The sequence below is a fragment of the Erinaceus europaeus genome, chromosome 14 (assembly GCF_950295315.1).
Source record: "Erinaceus europaeus chromosome 14, mEriEur2.1, whole genome shotgun sequence".
NCBI classification, from domain to species: domain Eukaryota; kingdom Metazoa; phylum Chordata; class Mammalia; order Eulipotyphla; family Erinaceidae; genus Erinaceus; species Erinaceus europaeus.
Window position 1 is genome coordinate 4,598,312 of NC_080175.1, and position 17,144 is coordinate 4,615,455.

General features: G+C 53.1%; 1 protein-coding gene across 1 annotated transcript in view; it reads right to left on the minus strand.

The window, feature by feature from the left end:
• Positions 1-16,873, minus strand: part of GPR26 (G protein-coupled receptor 26) — a 29,522-nt gene extending 12,649 nt beyond the window's left edge. Inside the window, exons 1-2 of the mRNA XM_007519662.3 lie at positions 16,090-16,873; positions 2,123-2,236 (exon numbers count right to left, since the gene is read on the minus strand). Coding sequence (XP_007519724.1) covers positions 2,123-2,236; positions 16,090-16,763 — 788 coding nt within the window. The 5' untranslated portion in view covers positions 16,764-16,873. The remainder of the gene's footprint in view (positions 1-2,122; positions 2,237-16,089) is intronic.
• Between the last annotated feature and the right edge of the window lie 271 nt (positions 16,874-17,144).

Genomic DNA, 17,144 nt, shown 5'->3' on the forward strand with positions numbered 1-17,144 from the left:
TCACCCACACTGGCCCTGTGGTGCCCAGAGTGACCAGCCAGCCTGTCTGCAAGGCCGCTTCCGATAACAGCCTTGATGGGACCAGTGGTCCTGGGTAAAACACTGAGTGTCCCCCCTGCCGCGTGAGAAGGCACCTGTGCAGAGCAAATGTGGGGGTTCAGCCCCTTTTTTCCTGCATCCCTGTTGGGCTTGGATGAGTCATCTCCCCTCATAGGAGGATCTATGGCAGATGGTGGGACTTCTCAGGCCCCATAATTGTTGGATCCAGTTTCTTCTTGCCACACATGCACCCATACCCACACACACGTACACACACGTGCACCCACACCCACACACACATACACACACATGCACCCATACCCACACACACATACACACACATGTACCCACACACATACACACACATGCACCCATACCCACACACACGTACACACACATGCACCCACACCCACACATACACATGTATGTACACACACACACACACACACACACACACACACACACACGCCTGCTTCTCTAGGGTGCCCTGGCTGAGACAACAATTTGCAGCCTTTGCTAATCTGGCCTTGGGACTGAAAGGCCCCTGCAGATGGGCCGGGGAGGGAGGTCTCAGGCACCTGGCAGGTCCACGCTGCCAGCACAGGCCTGGGCCTGACCTGAAACATCTTCTGCATGTGAGAGCGCTCCAGAGGCATGCCACAGAAAGAACAGTGCCCCAGAGGGCAGGGAGCCCACTCCATGGGAGGAGGAGGGTGCTGGCGAGACAGGTGTCCAGGCTCAGCCTCCAGTTTCCTTGCCAAATGCCTCCAGGCTTAGCCATTTTGGAGATTTGGGGGGGGGGGTGTTCATTGGCCTCCAGTCTATGAACTTCAGCCAGGACAGAAGTTCTCCCTGTCAGTTTACAAAATTACCAGACCAAACCAGCACTACATTTAGAAAGGAGAGAGGGCGGGGGGGGGGGGGGGAGGCACAATGGTTTTGCAAAAAGACTCCCATGCCCGAGGCTCTGAGGTCTCAAGTTCAATCCCCTGCACCACCACAAGCCAGAGCCGAACAGTGCTCTGGCAAAAAGAAACAGAAAGAAAACTGGGGGCCAGGCTGTAGCACACCCAGCTGAGTGCACACATGGCCAGGCACAGGACCTGCGCCCCTCCCTAGATGGGGGAAGCTTTCCAAGCAGTGAAACAGGTCTGCAGGTCTCTCTCTCTCTCTCTCTCATCTATCTATCTATCTATCTATCTATCTATCTATCTATCTATCTATCTATCTATCTATCCATCTATCTATCCATCTATCTATCCCTCTATCTTATCTATCTTATCTATCTATCTGCCTGCTTATCTATCTATCTTATCTATCTGCCTGCCTATCTATCTTATCTATCTAATCTATCTATCTTATCTATCCATCTATCTTATCTATCTATCTATCTATCTATCTATCTATCTATCTATCTGTCTTATCTATCCATCTATCTATCTTATCTATCTATCTGCCTGCCTATCTATCTTATTTATCTAATCTATTTTATCTATCCATCTATCTTATCTATCTAATCTATCTATCTATCTTATCTATCTATCTACCTGCCTATCTATCCATCTATCTATCTAATCTATCTTATCTATCCATCTATCTATCTTATCTTATCTACATATCTTATCTATCTGCCTGCCTATCTATCTTATCTATCTAATCTATCTTATCTATCTATCTTATCTATCTATCTGCCTGCCTATCTATCTGCCTGTCTATCTATCTGCCTGCCTATCTATCTGCCTGCCTATCTATCTGCCTGCCTATCTATCTATCTATCTATCTATCTATCTATCTATCTATCTATCTGCCTGCCTATCTATCTCTCCCTCCCCTCTCAATTTCTCTCTGTTCTATGAAGGGAGGAGGGGAAGGAAAAGAGAGAAAAGTGTGGGGCAGGCTGCTCTGCAGGCGACTTGCTTGCAGGAGGCTCTAAGTGACTCCCACTCCTGGCTCCACTCTGCATAGGAAAGTGGACATGTGTCCTCCTGGTCACCTGACCCACACAGCTCACTCGCCTATCACAACCAGCTCAGCCCCATGGTGCCTCAGGAGTGAGTGGGGCCAGGAGGGGTGCTGAGCTCACCTGGTGATGACGTAGGGTGCGAAGCAGACCAGGAAGGTCCCGATGAAGGTGCTGATCTTCTTGGTGGCTCGCTGCCGCCGCCTCCTCTGCTCCTCCAAGCAGCGCTCCCGTACGCTGTGACAGAGGGGAGAGGTGACTTGGGGCTGGAGACAGGTGCCTCAGGGCTGGGGACAGGTGACTTTGGAGGGCTGGGGACAGGTGACCTAGGGGCCAGTGACAGGTGACTGGGGGCCTGGGAACAGGTGTGGGGGCAGGGACAGGTAACTCCAGGGCAGGGGACAGCACCATGGCCTCTGGAAAGGGGCCTGGATCTGGAGCCAGGAGCTCTGAGCGCCAGTCTCTGCTGGAGTCCTGTGACCCGGAGCCCTGCCTGCTGTGGATAAGCATCCAGGTCATGGTCTTTACAAGGGCTGCTTTCAGGTGGGCTGGGCTGAGTGCACACGTTATCATGCACAAGGACCTGAGTTCGAGTCCCTGGTCTCCACTAGTAGGGAGGAAGTTTCATGAGCGGCGAAGCAGGTGTCTATATTTCTCTTTCCCTTTCTATACCCTCCCCCTTTCAATTTCTCTCTGCCCTGTCAAGTAACAGTAGAAAAAGAGAGAAAAAAAAAAGCAAGAAAAAGTGGCCTCGAGGAAAGGCGGATTTGCAGCATCGGCACCAAGTCCTAGTGATAACCTTAGTGGCGATAATAAAAAGAGGAGGGGCTACTTTGAGTCAGGTGCACACAGCAGGTGGGCACAGCAGGGACCCGGCACCTGCCCAGGTGCTCCTGCCTTTAAAGGTGTCACTCATATCTCCACCCCCCCGCCCACCTGCTATGCCCCAGCCCCAGGTGCACACGCCCTGAACTCTTACCTTTGTCCCAAAGGGGTCCTGCCAGGTGAGTTCTACCTGGGCACATGTCATTGCCACCTGCCAGGTAATTTATCCCAGCAGGGGAGTTTTATCTTGCAGGCATGGATTTTTACATGTCGGGCAGGCTACTGACCCACCCTGTTTCACAATGAAGGTTGGGAAGCTCCCTGATTTGACCAACTGGGAAGTGGAGGCAGGATCTGAACCCGCACCACTGAGACTCAAATGCAACCTGTCTCTTCTCCTCTCCTTTTCTCTTCCTTTCATTTTCCTCCTTTCCCCCCCTTTACCTCCCCTTCGCCTTCCTCCCACTTCTCCGCCTTCTCTCTGTCTGTCTCTCACCATTATAGCGCCTCAGTGCCAGCACCACAAATTCACCACTCCCAGCAGCCATTTTTCCCTTGTTTTCCTTTCTATTTTATTTGACAGGACAGAATGAAATTGAGAGGTTAGTGGAGATAGACAGAAAGAAAGACACATGCAGACCTACTTCCTTGCTCATGAAGTCCCCCCCCCCCCGCAGGTGGGGAGTGGAGGCTCAAACCCGGGTCTTTGCCCCTGGTGACATGCTCACTTAAGTGTTTCTTGTCCTCTGTGCCTGTTCCCTCCATCACAAAGTCTCAAGCCCACGTGTGGCCATTGATGCTGTATTCTGAGTTCACTGAGGGAGAAAACCCATGGAGCCTCCAGACACCAGGGGAAGCTCAGTGAGTGTTGAATCGCTGGGGAGCCAGGGACACTGGTTTGAGGTTGGAATTGGGGAGTTGCTGCCTGTGCCCCACCTTCCCCTACCCCTGGAGTTCTGGTGGTCTGACATCTTATACAGGCTGAGCAGTGGGTCCTGTCTCTGTCAGCCATGTGGAAATAGCCCACAGCAAGCCTGGCCACAGGGACACACATGAACCCCCCCCCCCCGCCCGCCACACATGTCCCTGAGTTTCCTTCCAGGGACCACACCTCTGCTGTTTACTTTTACATATTCAGGCATGGAGGAGAAGGGGAGGGAAGAGAAAACCAGAGCATCACTCTGACACCTGCAGTACTGGGGACCTTACAATTCCTTCTTGGTCCCTCAGCACCACCAACATACTTAGTGCTGATGACTGCACTGACACTGGGGGCAGCTAAGCTATAGAGCTCACAGCGTCTGTCTGCTCTGCCTACAGCCTTTAAATGATGAGTACACAGGGAAGCAGGTGCATTTCACTCTCTGCAAATTAAAGATGAATAGACTTGGTTTAACAAGTAAAGCTCTCTAGTCCCTCCTGCTTCCACTGAAATAGTTCCTGAGCCACCCAGTGCAGGTAGGCTTTTACTTTTTAAAGTGTTTTTATTTTATTGGGTAGAGACAAAAAGAAATCAAGAAGGAAATGGGAGATAGAGAGGGAGAGAGAGAAAGATAAACACTGCAGACCTGCTTCACTGCTCCTGAAGCTTCCCCCCTGCAGGTGAGGAGTGGGGGTTTGAACTAGAGTCCTTAGATGTGGCAGTGTGTGAGCTCAACTAGGTGCACCACCGCATGAATGCCACAGTAAGTTTTTGACAGAGCTGGGATATCAAGCATGAGTGATTTCATCGTCCTCATGCTGTGTCTTCATTCACACACACACACACACACACACACACACACACACACACACACACACACACGGAGAGAGAGACAGAGAGAGAGAGAGAGACAGACAGAGGAGATCACCATCGTACACCTTGGGGCTGGGTAGTAGCACACCTGGTTGAACACACATGTTACAATGTGCAAGGACTGAGGTTTGAGCCCCAGTCTCCACTACAAGGGCAGTGGTGAAGCAGGGCTGCAGGCGTCTCTCTGTCTACCTTCTTCTCTGTCACCCCCTTCCCTCTTGATTTCTGACAATCTCGATCCAATAGATAAAGATAATAAAATAATAATAATAATAACAATAAACAGTAGCTCTTCCCTCAGTGTTGTAGAACTTCCACATGGAACCAGGGTTTGACCTGGGCCTCACACATACTGAGGCAAGGCATGAACCCTGCCGAATGAGTTAGCTATCTCTTTTATAAAAAACAAATGATTCTTACCTTTAGTTATGGGATAGAGATAGCCAGAAATTGAGAGGGAAGGGAGAGATAGGGAGGGAGAGGGACAGAGAGACGCCTGTAACACTTCCTCACCACTCACAAAGCTTTCCCTCTGCAGGTGGAGACTAGGGGCTCGAATGTGGGTCCTTGCACATTGCAACACGTGCACTCCACCAGGTGTGCCACCACCCAGCCACCTGAGTGAGCTATCTTTCCAGTCTTTGGTCATACACTTAAAAAAAAATGGTTCAATAATTGGGGACCGAGTTGCCCGGAATGTGAAGTGTGTTTGGCAGGGACCCCTCTGGGCTGCTGTGACCAGCCTCCAGAAACAGATCCATCTGTTCTGCAGAACACAGGAACAGAGAACATTCTAGAGCCAGGTTCATGCACAGCATTGGTGCCGAGACAGCCTCCCCTCCTCTCCGTTCCAGAAGAGCCATCCTTCCAACATGTGACCAGAAGCCTGCCCAGCAGGATGGACCATGCCTGCAGCTCCTGTGGAAGTTCCGAGATCTCCTGAAGGGGACTCCCCCCCTGCCCCCCGACTTGAGGCTTTCCAGGAATTGAGGAACCTGACGCTGTTGACTGGCTACGGAAGAAGGGCAAACGCTAGAAGAAGAAGAAGAAGGGAGCTGGGACTAGAGTCTGGCTTGGCCCTAGCATGCTTCCTACCTCCAGGAGATGTGTCACTCATGACTAAACGCTCACTCACGTTGCTGATTAATTTCCGATACTGACACTGAAGTGTTCGTGTATCCTCACATCTTTTGTGTCTCTAGCTTGTGCCTTCCTGGGTCCTGCATGTGGCCCTCTGGGTTCTCACAGCTGCTCTCTGCAATACGGACTGACATCACCACAGCCCCTTGCTTTTTCTTCTTAAGTTTATTATTTACTTTCGACTGAGCACAACAGTGGGAAATTGAGAAGCAAATGGAGATATGGGGGAGAGAGAGGTAGGGAGAAGGGGGAGGGGAGAGAGAGAGAGAGAGAGAGAAGGAGAGAAAGACCCAAAGACCCGCAGCACTGCTTCACTGCTCAGGAAGCATCTCCCCCACCCTGCAGGTGGGAACTGGGTTGAGGTGCTTGAGCCCAGGTCCTTGCACTTGGCAACAAGTCCACCCAAATGAGCTGTGCCACCCCCCACCCCCGCCAGTCCCCATCCTTGCTTTTCCAGATGTGACTGAAGCACAATGGAGTGTCGTACTCAGGCCCCGTCACATTCTGGGCAAGTGAGAAAAGGAAGGGGCAGTTTTTCTAGGGAAAGCCAAGTCTGTCCCAACTACAGTCTAGAAAGTATCCTTGCCCCCAGCAGGGCAGCTTGCACAAGGCCATCCTAATTTGAAACAGAGACTCCAGCACTCAAGATGCCCCCTCACTGCAGATAAACCAGGACAGGGAGTGACCTTGGTGATGGCAGAATCTGAACCAGGCATGCCTGAAGCTCCCAGGTTCAATCCCCTGCATCACTATAAACCAGAACTGAGCAGTACTCTGGTTAAAAAATAAATAAATCTAATCTGAACCAGGGCCAGTAGACCTGGGGGCTGACACCTCCCTCCTGCTGGTCTGTGTCACTGCATTCTCTCGGGGACCTGCCAGAGCAGCATTTCATACAGAAAGCAGCCGGGCTGGGGACTCAGGGAGGGGCTGTCTGAGGCCACACAGAAGAGACTGAGTGGAGAGAGCTAGACAGACAGACAGACAGGCAGACAGACAAGCTCTAGCACAGCAAAGGTGATTCAGTCTAAGCTTGCAATCTACAAAAGCCAAGCTCAAGGCAGCTGGGTGGTGGTGCACCCTGTCAACGCACACAGTACTAAGTGCAAACACCCGTGAGAGGATCTGGGTTCGAGCCCCTGATCCCTACCTGCAGCAGGAACGCTTCACAAGCAGTGAAGCAGGTCTGCAGGTGTCTGTTTCTTCCTCTCCTTGTCTATATCCCTTTTCTCTTTCAATTTCTCTCTGTCCTATTGAATAAAATGGAAAAAAATGGCCACCAGAAGCAGTGGATTCGTAAGTGCCGGCACCAAGGCCCAGTGATAATCCTGGAGGGGGGGGGGGAGCCAAGCTTATGGGAGAAATAGAGTTTCAGTCAGACCCTCCCAAAATATATGCAGCACTCTACCCAGAAAACTCAAAAATAAATCCTAAAATCACTAGTATGTTAGGAAGATGTGAAATTGCTAAAAAGGGTTATTTTCGGAAGAGAAAAAATCCAGAAGATTATTAATAACACACACACCTCCTGGATGTGTGGGAGAGACCCAGAAAAAAAAAAACTCACCCACACGGCTGCAAAGACCAACTCTAAAGACACTTAACTGGGCCAGGGAGATAGCACAGCACTAGAGCACTGGACTTGCATGCCTAAGGTCCCAGGTTCAAACCTTGGCACCACATTGGTCAGCTCTGAGCAGTGCTCTCCGAGCTCGCTTTAATTCTCATAAAGAGAGAAAATAGCGAGACTTTTTAAAATAGCAAATGTGGTTTGCAGATCGATTTGGTTTTTCATTTAAGTATTCTTTTTAGAAAGAGACTAAGAGGAAGAATGAAAGAGGAGAGGGGAGAGGAGGAGGGGGCAGGGGGAGGGAGAGGGGAGGGGAGGGCAGACCACAACACCAAAGCTTCTGTCAAGACTGTGGGAGTCAGGCTTGAAGCTGGGTCACGCCGTGGCAAAGTGGCACACTCCACTGTCCAGGTGAGCCACTTCACTGGTCCAAGGCCTTGGTAGGATCAGGGTGGGCACAGAGACAGGGCATTAGTCCCCTCCTGGAGGTCTGGAACACTGGGGTGACTGCCTCACCTTGGTTTTGCCTGAAACAGTCTTTGTTGCCAAAGTCCAAGCCCTCCATTCAGACAGCCCTCTCCGTCCCAGATCATCCAGAACACTTCTGACCGCCCCCACACAGCATGTCCGACCCTTTCTCTATCACAGGGGGCTGTTTTAATAATATCACACTGTCCCCATGACACCCCGGACAATTAACGCGAGACTTGGGAGGGAAGACAGACAGTCTCAGCTACCACAGCACCTTCAGCCCCGGAGAGGTAGAGAACATTCTGGCATGCCCTTAAAAGGGAGCCCTGAATCCATATGAGTGACTCACAGGCGGGGGCGGGGGGGGGGGGGGGGGACCAGACCAGCTGGCGGAGGCCCTGGGAGGAGCCTTCCTCCAATCTGTGACCCTAACATGAATCTCTACCTCCAAGAGACTTTATTTTTGTCTTTTCAAACATTCCTTTTACATATATTTATTTTATTTTTTATTGCACCATGGTTCTCATTAGGGGTCAGCGCTGACACTATGAATTGAACCCACCACTCCTGGAGGCCATTTCTCCCTTCTTTCCCCCTAATTTTTATTTGATAGAAGAGAGAGAAATTGTGAGGGGAGAGGGAGACAGAGAAAGAGTGAGAAAGAGTGGATCCCCTGCAGGTGGGGACCAGGGGCTTGAACCCGGATCCTTGTGTATAGTGATACCTGTGTTTAACCAGGTGCACCACTGCCCGGCCCCCTTGATTTTATTTTAATGAAAGAGAGACACACAGAGAGGAAGACACAGAGAGGAAGACCAGAGCATTACTCAGTTCTGGCTTGCAATGGTGCTGGGGTTGAGCCTGGGACCTTGGATGAAAGTCTTTTGCAGACCATTATGTTGTCTCCTCTGCCCTCCCAGAGACTTTAAAATCATGCTGGTGTACACCAGAGCTCTTTTTTTTTTAAAAATAATTTATTCTATTTATTTTGGATAGAGACAGAGAGAAATCAAGAGGTAAGGTGGAGAATGAGAGAGACACCTGCAGCACTGCTTCACCACTCATGAAGCTTCCCCCCTGCAGGTGAGGACCAGAGACTTGAATCTGGGTCCTTTCAACCTGGGTCCTCTCAGCCAGGTGCACCCACCACCACGCGAGCCCAAGGACCAGAGTTCTGACTCCCGCCCTAGCTGTGCTTTCCAGCCGTGTGGCCCTAAGCAGTCACTAGACCTCTCTGAATATGGTTCTTGTGTTCCCTAGTGGGGATGGATGCCATCACAGTTCCTGCTAGAGTTAATCACTGTTTGGCGAGGACAGGGAGGGTCCCCCAACTACCAAGCTCCTGGGGAGTGGGGAGCTTCCCCTCCTGCCCCGAGAATGGACCTGGAGTCCCCACTAAGGACTCAGCTGTCTCCCGGGGAGCACTGCCCCCCACCCCCTTTGCTCTACCCTCCCCCACCAACCAGGCAACCCTTCCCCAAGCAGAGGGGTTTCAGAGAACATTTAAAACCACTGTAAACAAAGAGCTCCAGCGATCTTCTGAAGGAGAAACCTGAAAATTTATTTCATGAAGCTAACAGGACAAAATGGACCCTGAAAGGCCAGAGCCATCAACGCTGCTGCTTGATGTGGGGGAAAAACATGTGCAAATTAACACCATTTGTTCTACCAAGCTTTGAGCAGCAGGAAAATTCAGTCTCAGGCTCTGTGCAGACATGAGATTTCTTTCAGGGGTCAGAGTTGGGGGCCCAAAGCCTTAAGTCCATATCTGCATGACACCTGCTAAGTCTGTGTGGGATACATCAATGAGGAGCCCTTTGAAAATGCCGTGGGAGACGAGATTCAGTCGTTTGCCTAGTGTGGGTTTGAAGGAGAGAGAGGATTGTAGACATCTGTTTTTTTTTTTTTCTTTCTTTCTTTTTAGATTTATTATTTTTTTTCCACCACCAAGATTATCCCTGGTGTTTGCTCTAGTGCTCCTGGTGGCCATTTTTTTTTCTTCTCATTTGTTAAGACAGAGAAATTGAGAGGGGAGGGAAGTAAGGAGAGGAGGAGGAGGAGGAGGAGGGGAGAGGGAAAGAGAGAGAGGGAGGGAGGGGAGAGAGAAAGAGAAAGAGAGAGAGAGAGAGAAACCTGCAGCACTGCTTCACCATTTATGAAGCTTCCCAGCTGCAGGTGAGGGCCAGAGATTTGAACCCCAGTTTTTGTGCATGGTAACGTGTGCTAACCAGGCGTGCCATTCACTGCCTGGTCTCCAGATTTAATTCTTTAGTGGGAGAAAAGGGGGCTGAGGCAGGCAAAGAGGGGCAGCAGCACTGTCTTATTTGGTGTTGGGGATCAAACTTGGAACCCCATGAAAATATAAATTCTGTATTTTTCCATTGTGCCATCTCTCTAGCCAGTTAAACAGATTTAAAAAATTGTTATTTTCTTTTGCAGAACCAGGATCTCTCACCACTGTGGACTACTTTTTATTCAGATAGAGACAGAGAGAAAAAAGGAGAGACATTGGGAGTCGGGCGGTAGAGCAGCGTTTTAAGCGATGGTGGCACAAAGCACAAGGACCCGTGTAAGGATCCCAGTTTGAGCCCCCGGCTCCCCACCTGCAGGGGAGTCGCTTCCCAGGCGGTGAAGCAGGTCTGCAGGTGTCTGTCTTTCTCTCCCCGTCTCTGTCTTCCCCTCCTCTCTCCATTTCTCTCTGTCCTATCCAATAATGACATCAATAACAACAACAATAATAACTACAACAATAAAAAAACAAGGGCAGGGTGGGGGTAGATAGCATAATGGTCATGCAAACAGACTCTCATGCCTGAGGCTCCAAAGTCCCAGGTTCAACCCCCCGCACCACCATAAGCCAGAATTTAACGGTGCTCTGGTTAAAAAAAAAACAAGGGCAACAAAGGAAATAAATAAATAAATATTTTTTTAAAAAAGGAGAGACACCAAAACTCTGGAGCTTCCTCCAGTGTTATGACACCTGCCATGTGGTGCTGGGGCCATGCACATTAACAAGGTACGGTTCCCAACCCGGTGAGCTACCTCTCTGGCCCGAGACATTTTTAATGAGACATTTTTGCCTAACATACAAAGCAGGTTTGTTGCTGGACCCAAGGCCCACAAGTTTCCAGTGGCCTGAGGTTTTCTATAGTGACAGCAGCCTGTAGCAGAACCAGACTTCTGGGTTCAAATCCAGGTTTTACCACTTGGTTGCTGTGAGGTCTTAGACAAGTGACATGTTCTCTCTGTGCTCTCTCATCTCTGAAAGTGAGGGAATAAGAGAACCCACCTCCTAGGGGCCTAGGACGAGTCACGAGCATAAGAAAGGTAAAAACATAGGACCCAGTGCATCTTGGAGTAAGCATCCCACAGATACTGCCCAAGGTCCCGAGCCACCCCCACCTGCTTCCTCAATGACGGCCACTCTGCCACTGCCGTGAATGACAGACTCACAGGGCTCAGCCCCACGTCCAAAGCTCTGTGTCTGTGGGAGAGGGACAGAGTGAGGGCTGTCCAGGGCCCAAGGGTGCAGTGTCCTGGCCTCAGTAGTTCCCAAGACACCTGTGCTACTGACCTGGCAAGGCCGTGTGTCCATGTTGAGACAGACTGACTGGGTGCTGTGCCCTGAGCTTCTTAGGAGCTCATATCACCCTTCCACTGCAGAATTCCCTCTCTTTTTCTTTCTCTCTCTCTCCTCCCTTTTTCTTTCTTTTTTGTTATCTTTATTTATTTATAGGATAGAGACAGTCAGAAATTGAGAGGAAGGGGGAGACTGAGAGGGAGAGAGACAGAGAGACACCTGCAGTCCTGCTTCACCACTCGCAAAGCTTTCCCCCTGCAGGTGGGGACTGGGGGCTTGAACCTGGGTCCTTGTGCACTGTAGCATGTACATTCAAGGAGGTATGCCACCAGCCAGCCAATTCCTTTCTTTTTATCAGGCAGGACAGAAAGAAACTAAGAGAGAAGGTGAGCAAAGACAGAAAGAGATACTTGCAGGAGTTGCTTCATCACTTGTGAAACATCCACATCCACTTGCAGGTGGGGAGTGGGGGCTCGAACCCGGGTACTTGTGCATGGTGATGTGTGCACTCAACTGGGTGTGTTATGACCTGGCCCCCAGAATTCTCAACCCAGCTCACAGACAGGGAAGCTGAGGCTCAGAGATGCTAAGGCCCTGCTTGCCCAGAGAGAGACGTGCCGGTGGGATTAGCACCCAGCAACCAGCTCCTGGGCCCACATGCTGCACTAGGAATAACACGGCTGCTTCTGCCAGCCTCCTGCAAAAACCAACAGAAAACCTCCCCCATCTCTTCTGCTTGGGGCTCCCCAGCTTCCCAGTGATAACCAGGTGACCTGAAAGAGGAGGGAGGCTAGTCCCTGGACTGGGAGGAGCAAATCCTCCTGTTTGTCATAGTCTGATTAAGGGGCAGCCTGCTTGCTCCCTGAATACCAGAGTCCTCAAATCTCTCTGCGATCACTGTCATACCACCTCCACCCTCCCACCTTGGTCTTCAGAGGAGAACACCCAGGGTCTGTGTGGTTCAATCAACCCCAAGGTCACCCAGTGCATTTGGAATAGAACCAGGACTCACTCCAGGTCTGTTGACTCCAACATCTGGGGTGTTCACCCCAGGCCCCACTGATACCCCACAAAATAGCCAAGCAATGTGCAGGCCACAGCCTGAGGGCTGCGCTCTATTCTGAGCCCCTGGTCCAGAGGCCTCTGGCTTTTAGTGGAATAATACATCAGACAAGGATAAGCTGACAGAGGGTGGGCACAGGCCTGGGCCCCAGGGTCAGGCTGGCATGAGCAGCTCTGCCCTCACAGCAGCCAGGAAAGTCCCCATCTCTGTCCCTGGGCACTGAGAGCTCCATGTCTCTCTCTGTGGGAGGCAGAGGGTTAAGGAAGCACCACTCACACCCTGCTTGGCGAAGGAGCTCTGCATGCCTGGAATGTGGAATTCCTAAGACTCTGGGGAGAGATCTCAGTGGCAGTGCACAGGACTTGCCTGCAAGGGTCCAAGGTTCAATTCCTGGCATCACTGTGTGCCAGAGATCAGTAGTAGTGGGCGGGGGGGTGGGGGGAGAAGAGAAAGGGTAGGAGGGAGGAAGAGAGAAAGAGGACACACATGGGCATCTTCCTTGGACTCTCCTGCAGGTGGGGCTGGGAAACTCTGGCAGTGCCCCCTTGGTTCCAGGAGTCATTCCTTAGCTCTGTTGGCAGGAGGCTGTGTTGGGGTGAGCACCCTCTCAGGCTCCCCCAGGTAGTCTCTGCAGGGCTCATTCTGTCCACCGTGCTCCCGCCCTGATGCGCTTCTGGGGGGCACTCTGCCAGTCTCTGCAGAGTCCTCAGGACAAGGACGAGGGTACTTGAAATTCCTTCCTGGAAGACATTCAGCCTTGGCTGGACTTCAGAGCTCAGGGCTGCCATCCCTATGCTTGGACACCCCCCACACACACACACACACTAGCTCTCCATGTCTCCAAGTCACCTGACAGCTAGGCTCTCCCTCTAAATGGCCAGAGCTGGGCCCAGGACACCAAACAGAGGGGGGGAGCCAGATGGGCAGCTGGTGTAATCACTTTGTGGACTTAGCACATGGAGAAGCCATCACAGGTGAGGCTGTGTGGGAGGGGACACTTCTCAGATCCCTTAGGTCAGAGGGTCCAGACCTCTGGGGGGTAGTTGAAGCCTAGGTGTGTAGCCCACCATGGGCCACTTAACTAATCTGGGAAGAGGCAGTGGCAGCAGGGAGCCGCTGAGAAGGAGCAGCCCGGGCCCCAGGGACCTGAAAGGGGGGCGCCTTTAACCAAGTCCTTCTGCAGGCTGCCAGTGTGACCCCTGCTGAACGCCTAAGGAACGAACACTCCACCTGCCCCCCCCCCCCAGCTGCCTGGATGAAGACATTCTGCCCAGCACTCCCAGGCCCCCTGAACCTCAGCCCCAAACTGGCCCTGGAGGGCTGGCATCCTCAAACCCAAGACAGTGAGGAAGCTCAGCCACATTTTCAGCGAGCTCCACACATTTTCACTTGCACTTCAGCTATCAGGAAGCTCGTGTCTCTCTGGGGAAAGACAGGCTGTGTCGACAGGAGGGCTGTGTTCTCATATGCCCTCACTGTGATTCTCCAGGCCAGGTCAGCCCCGGGTCAGTGGGGGGTGTCTGACTGGGGAGGGCACTGGGGAGCCCTAACCATCTCCCTGGCAGAGTGGTGTGGCTCCTCTCTGTAGGGGTCCCATGGCAGTGGGAATGGGGGTCCTCCAAAGCATCCTGGGGTTCTGAAGAGATCAAGAGCGGCCCGGGGAAGGGCTGGAGGGCAAGGGAAGAAGTCAATGTGTTCCCAGCAGCCCCTGGCCGGGAGCCCTCTGCAGTGCCTGGTCTGGAGCAGCCAAGAGATTTACTCAGCAGGGATGGTCCTGTGTCCCACGTGGGCAGATCAGAAGCCATGGTCCCCCTCTCCCTCCTCTTCTGGAAGCTGGAGGAAGACTGGATGGGCTGTGCTCTGGTCTAGACAGACAGCAGCCCATGGCCACTCCACTCTTTGTGACAGATGGCTGTTCTCAGAGCTCCTCCAAGTCCAGCACTGACACCCCGCCTCCCAGCAAGCAGAGCTGTGTAACCCTGCACTGGAGGGGCGGTACACCTTCTAAGGGGAGGTCACCCCACAACCCTGGGGAGGGGCAAGGGGGCAGCAGAGTCATTTCCTTAGTGGCCACGAGGGGTTCAGGGGCACAGTGAGTCACTGGTGTGTACACACACCCCTCTGCCTGTGCTTTCTATACCTGCTTCTGGGATGGGAAGCTTGGGGGGCTCGACTAAGTGATGGTGGGGGTGGGTGGGGATGGAGTGAAGTCCTAGGACCTCTCTTTTTGTATTGCTCAGGGAGGAAAAACTCAGATTCACACCCCGGCCAATGAGCCTCTTTGGTGGGGCGTGGAGGAGGAGGACTCAGCACAGACTCTCACACATCTCAGTATTTTCTCTGCCTCAGTCTCATGCTGTCTGAATGCCAAGACCCTTTGGCCCAGGACTCAAGAAAACAGAGGAGGACCCTGTCTTTCTTTGCTGGTGACAAAACATGAAACAGCATCCCCAGAGCCACCTTGCATGGTCCCCTCCTCCGTGTCTTATTCCAGGAAGGGAAGTGGAGGTGAGCTCAGGACAGCTCCTTCCCAGAGGCTCCTGGTAGCAGGGTCCCTGAGGCTGGAGTGATTGGGGACGGGGAACTCCTGTATTGGGCTGCCCCTTCCTAGGAAACTATATTCAAAGAAGGGAGGAGGTGGTGGAGATACAGCTGTTTGTCCTGGGAGCTGCTCTGGTGACACTGTCCTTCTGCAGAGGCCAAGTCCAGTGACAAGGGACAGTAGTACCCTTCCCATGCTCATTCCCATGCTGGAAGCCCTTCAGACATTCTGCTAAGACCTCACGAGGCAAGTGCACATGGAGAAGACACACACACACACACACACACACACGACCAAGCGATAGAGACCCCCACAGAAAGACCAGGTCTGAGAGAGCAGCAGGCCCCCTGAGCTGCTGGGCCAGGCTCCTCAGCCTCGTAAGAACTTTTTAAAGTCCTTCATCAAAGGGCCAGGCTGTGGCACAACTGATTAAGTGTGTGTGTTACCGTGCACAAGAACTTAGGTTCAAGTTCCCAGTCCCTAGCTACAGGGAGAAAGCTTCACAAACGGTGAAAACAGTGCTGCAGGTATCTCTCCATTTCTTTCTTCCTCTCTGTCTCCCCCTCCATTTCAGTCTCTCTCTGTTCTGTTAAAGTAGATAAATAAAGTAAATAAATAAATAAATAAATAAAGTTATTCAGCCCGGTCCAGGTTCCAGGACTCCCCTCAGGCCTTGAAATTGGATACCAGAGTTTGTGTGGGAAGCCATCCCAGTTACCTTGGTTCAAGCTCCCACTCCAGTGAAGCAGGTCTGCAGGAGTTTGTTCCCTCCCCCCATGTCTCTCACCTCTCTGGATTTCTCTCTGTCCTATCAATAGAAATATAGAAAGAAAGGGACACCAGGAGCAGTGGATTTGTAGTGCTGATACGGAGCCCCAGCCTGGTGGCAATAAAAATAAATAAGAAAAAAAAAACTTTTCAGAAAGTGAACACCATACCCGCAAGTTCTCTGTCCATGCCTTGTGGCCGATGCCCTAGGCAGCGTATACACTGCCACACTCACACTTTTTTTATGGGGGGGGGGGGCAAGTGGGAACCCTGCAGCTGATGCCCCAGCCCTAGGGCCTCCTTCCCCTGCCTTCCCTTCCCGGCGCGGGTCCTCACCTGGGGTGAATGTCCACCAGCAGCACGAGCGTCTGCATGGTGATGACGTCGATGCGCTTGCAGTGGGAGCGGGCCACCCTGAGCACCTTGAGGTAGGTGCAGCACAGCACGACGAGCGCCAGCAGGAAGCTGAGCGCGTGGAAGGTGCCGGTGAAGGCGGCGAAGCGCAGGTGCTCGTCGGGGTCGGGCCGCCGGCTGCACAGCGTGCAGGACGCGTAGAGCCGGTGGAAGCCGAGCCAGGAGCGGCCGAGCGCCGCGGCGGGGAAGGCCAGCGCGTGCAGCCAGGTGTAGCCCACCACCAGCGCCGCGTCCCGCAGCCGCACGCGCGCCCGGTAGCGCAGCGGGAACACCACGGCCAGCCAGCGGTCCAGGCTCAGCGCCGCCATGCTCAGCATGGAGTTGGCGGCCAGGAAGGTGTCCAGGAAGGCGGCCAGGAGGCACAGGCGGTCCCCCGCGGGCTGGCGGCGCGCCACCAGGCCGGCCAGCGTCAGGGGCATGTTGAGCACCGTGCACAGCAGGTTCCCGCACGTCAGGTTGAGCGTGAAGAGCGCGGGCGCCTGGCGGCGGATGTGCGCGCTGTGCAGCAGACACAGCAGAACCAGCGCGTTGGCCAGCAGCGACACGCCCATGGTGGCCGCCAGCAGCCCCGCCAGCCCCGCGTCCCACGAGTCCATGGTGCCAAGCCCCCGGCCCGGGCGAGCTCAGCCCCGCGGCGACCCCGGGGCTGCAGGAGCCTCTGTTGCCATGGCTCCCGGGTTCCCGCGCGCAGGATGGAGGGGAGAACCCGGGGTGGGGGAGGGGGGAAGCTGCGGGGACAACGAGGGGGTGCACCTAGGTGCGAGGCACCCCGGGGTCCTGTGCCGCGGATGGAGGGGTCACCTGTGCGCGCCGCATCCCAGAATCCCGCGCCTCTGATGCGGGGGCTGCAACTAGATGCGAGGCACCCCGGGGTCCTGTGCGGCAGATGGAGGGGTCACCTGTGCGCGCCGCATCCCAGAATCCGGCGCCTCTGATGCGGGGGGTGGGGTGCAACCCGTGTGCAAGGCCACCGGATA